The following is a 1,723-nucleotide window of genomic DNA, read 5'->3' as shown; positions in this document are numbered from 1 at the left end:
CCCTGGGAAGCTTGGCCATGTCTTGCCCTTTTTAGGAAGGGGCAGGATGGAGGGACCCTGGGGTCCCCCAGGGCTGGGACAGTGGAGGGGGAAGCTCACCCCAGGGCTGTGTCTCCACCTGATGCCAGAGCCCCCTTGCTGGGGTGGTCTCAGCCAGAGCTCAGCTACATGTGTGCAGCCACAGGCGTTGCTGCAAACACCCCACCACGAGTGATGACATCAGTGGCTGGAGCACTTGAACCGAGGACACTGTGATCCTGCTGGCCCCTCTGAGCTGCTGGCTGTGCCAAGCCACCTGTTCTGAGCCAGATCCAAACGCTGCTCCTTCAGGGAGTGGGGATGCCTGGCCCTAGCTGAGCGTGGCCCTGTGGTGGTGCCACTGCACCCTGCTCCAGAGCACAGGCTGGGGCTGGTTCCCTGCCAGCTTCCACCCGCAGACGAGTCACCAAAAATACTCATGAACTCATGAGGGTGACACAGTTTCTCCTCTCTGTCCTTTTGGGAAGGCCAGGCTGAGCCAACCCTGTCCTTTGGTCAAGGGCCAGTCTGGTGCTGCAGTGGGGGTGGGCAGACCTGGGAGTCTGCCTCCTCCTCCTCCTTCCTGTAAAAGCCGTGGCTTCCCCTCAGGGCCCGGGCACCAAGCAGGGCACTCCAAACACGCCTGCTTTAAAAAACACAGGCTCTGGTTTTGCACAGAGCCATTTCCCTTTCCTGCACGTGTCCTTGCTGTCCTGGATGGGCCAGGTCTGGCAGCCCCTGCTTGGCCTGCATGTCACCAGCCCCAGCAAAGGATGTGCCAGGGCCATGTGGCCAAGTGCCTTTGCAAGAGCTGAAAGACCTTTGCCCATTTTTCTGTAAACCCTGAGGCTGTGCTTCAGCCTGGTGGCAGCTGCTGCCAGACTGTCTCCCCCTTTGTCCCTGGGGGCTGCACCCAGGGACTTCTCCTCATTTGCAAAACCCACCTGGGGTTGCCTGGGATGTGGCACAACCTTATCCAAACCTGGTGGGTCAGAACAGTGGGCAGGGAGACCCTGGCATGGCTGACTTGGGACCAAAGCACTGTGAGAGCCACTGGTTTAGGGTGAACTGGGAGTTTCTGGGTCAGTGTTTGTCACCCCATGGAGGGATTGGAGCTTTCAGGGGAAATAGAAGAGTGTGTTTCAGACTGTGAGGAAATTGGGTGCAGTTTCACTTCGAGTTCTTGTCTGGTTGGGTCAGCAGGACACTGTGGCCCCAAAATAACACTTGTTTTAGGAAGAGTGGCAAAGGGGCCTCAGGGTGGGGTTGGGGCTGCTGTGTGAGATGGGATGAGCCCTGGCAGGGTAAGGTGACACTCACCCGTCTCGACATTGAAGGCGAGCTTGTCCACCCCCTCCTCGTAGCTCCTGCCCGAGAAGTGCAGGGTGATGGTGAAGGGCTGTCCCCGCCGCACCACCAGCTGCTGCTGCCCCAGCTGCGCTGTCCGGTGCTGCTGCCCGTTCTGCTCACGCTGCAGGTCCCACGTCTCCAGCACCAGCTCTGTGAAGGCAGCAGTGGGCACAGCTCTGCCACGGCCCCAGCACTCAGCTGTGCCCCTCAGAGGGGACTGATGCTACCCCCTCCTCCCCCCAGACCTGGGTTTTGGATGGTGCTGGGGCTCTGCAGCCTCCTCCACCCAAGCAGCTCCATCCCCCCTGGTGTGGCTGGGGGGGGGGCCGGGGGGGCGGGCGCCGCTGGTGCCGCG

At 61.1% G+C, this 1,723-nt stretch overlaps 1 protein-coding gene across 1 annotated transcript in view; it reads right to left on the bottom strand.

The window, feature by feature from the left end:
* Window positions 1–1,723, bottom strand: part of TGM2 (transglutaminase 2) — a 55,431-nt gene that overhangs the window by 31,152 nt on the left and 22,556 nt on the right. The window contains exon 3 of the mRNA XM_009994012.1: window positions 1,339–1,518. Within this exon, the coding sequence (XP_009992314.1) occupies window positions 1,339–1,518 (180 nt within the window). The remainder of the gene's footprint in view (window positions 1–1,338; window positions 1,519–1,723) is intronic.

The sequence above is a fragment of the Chaetura pelagica genome, unplaced genomic scaffold (genome assembly GCF_000747805.2).
Source record: "Chaetura pelagica isolate M959 unplaced genomic scaffold, ChaPel_1.0 scaffold493, whole genome shotgun sequence".
Taxonomy (NCBI): domain Eukaryota; kingdom Metazoa; phylum Chordata; class Aves; order Apodiformes; family Apodidae; genus Chaetura; species Chaetura pelagica.
Note: the sequence above shows the minus strand (reverse complement) of the source record. Positions and strands in the feature narration are given on the sequence as shown.